The sequence below is a fragment of the Penaeus monodon genome, chromosome 15 (assembly GCF_015228065.2).
Source record: "Penaeus monodon isolate SGIC_2016 chromosome 15, NSTDA_Pmon_1, whole genome shotgun sequence".
NCBI classification, from domain to species: Eukaryota; Metazoa; Arthropoda; class Malacostraca; order Decapoda; family Penaeidae; genus Penaeus; species Penaeus monodon.
The window spans coordinates 5,022,559-5,023,300 of NC_051400.1; the positions used below are offsets into that span (position 1 = coordinate 5,022,559).

The following is a 742-nucleotide window of genomic DNA, read 5'->3' on the forward strand; positions in this document are numbered from 1 at the left end:
ACCTTACCATGTTTGTAAGCTCGTAAACATGTTCATTATATCTCAGATTATGAGGAATTTATACGTACAAGGTTGGCGCTCATGTCACCGGCGAGACGAAAGGAGGATTCAGGCGGAGACGTTTGTTTCTGCGCCATGTTAGAGGGAGACGGGAATTAAAAGATAACGCGATAAAGGCAAAAAAGGGCAAAGTACCCAAATGTGTTATCTGTTGGTGAGAAATTCAAGCAGGGGGGAGGGGAGGAAGCATGAAATAAAGTGTGTACATTATCGTTCAGTTAATTATGAATTAATAACTTTGTATGATATGTGTTCGCCTTGCCTGAAGGACTTCCCCCAAACTCCCAAGGTACACGGAAGACTTAGAGTACGTAAATTATATACACAATTCTTAAAGTACCTTAACATTTCAGAGTATGTTCTTAAAGCACCTCGCCTGACCCGACTTTTCCCGTCCGCAGACTGGCAGTGGGGATGGGTCGGAGTGCGAGCCGTGCCACATTCAGCTGGATGAGCGGCTGGTCAAGACGTACCCCATCTGGTTCCTGCCTGACCTCCAGCGCTCGGGGGCCGTGCACCTCCTGCAGGGCAAAGACGAAGGGGTACGTAGCCACAGAGGAGGCATCTCCTGCTTCGCTTGGTTGTGAGGATGTGAGGGCGGCGGTGGTAGTTGGTAGGAGTGTTGGTACCGATTTATTTTTTTGGTACTGCTATAATGTAAATGATAGTGATGGTTATGGAG

The 742-nt window shown here is 47.4% G+C and overlaps 1 protein-coding gene across 1 annotated transcript in view; it reads left to right on the plus strand.

Moving 5' to 3' along the window:
* Positions 1-742, plus strand: part of LOC119581702 (protein sprint-like) — a gene marked incomplete in the record, with an annotated part of 21,974 nt that overhangs the window by 10,691 nt on the left and 10,541 nt on the right. The window contains 1 exon segment of the mRNA XM_037929828.1: positions 462-602. Coding sequence (XP_037785756.1) covers positions 462-602 — 141 coding nt within the window.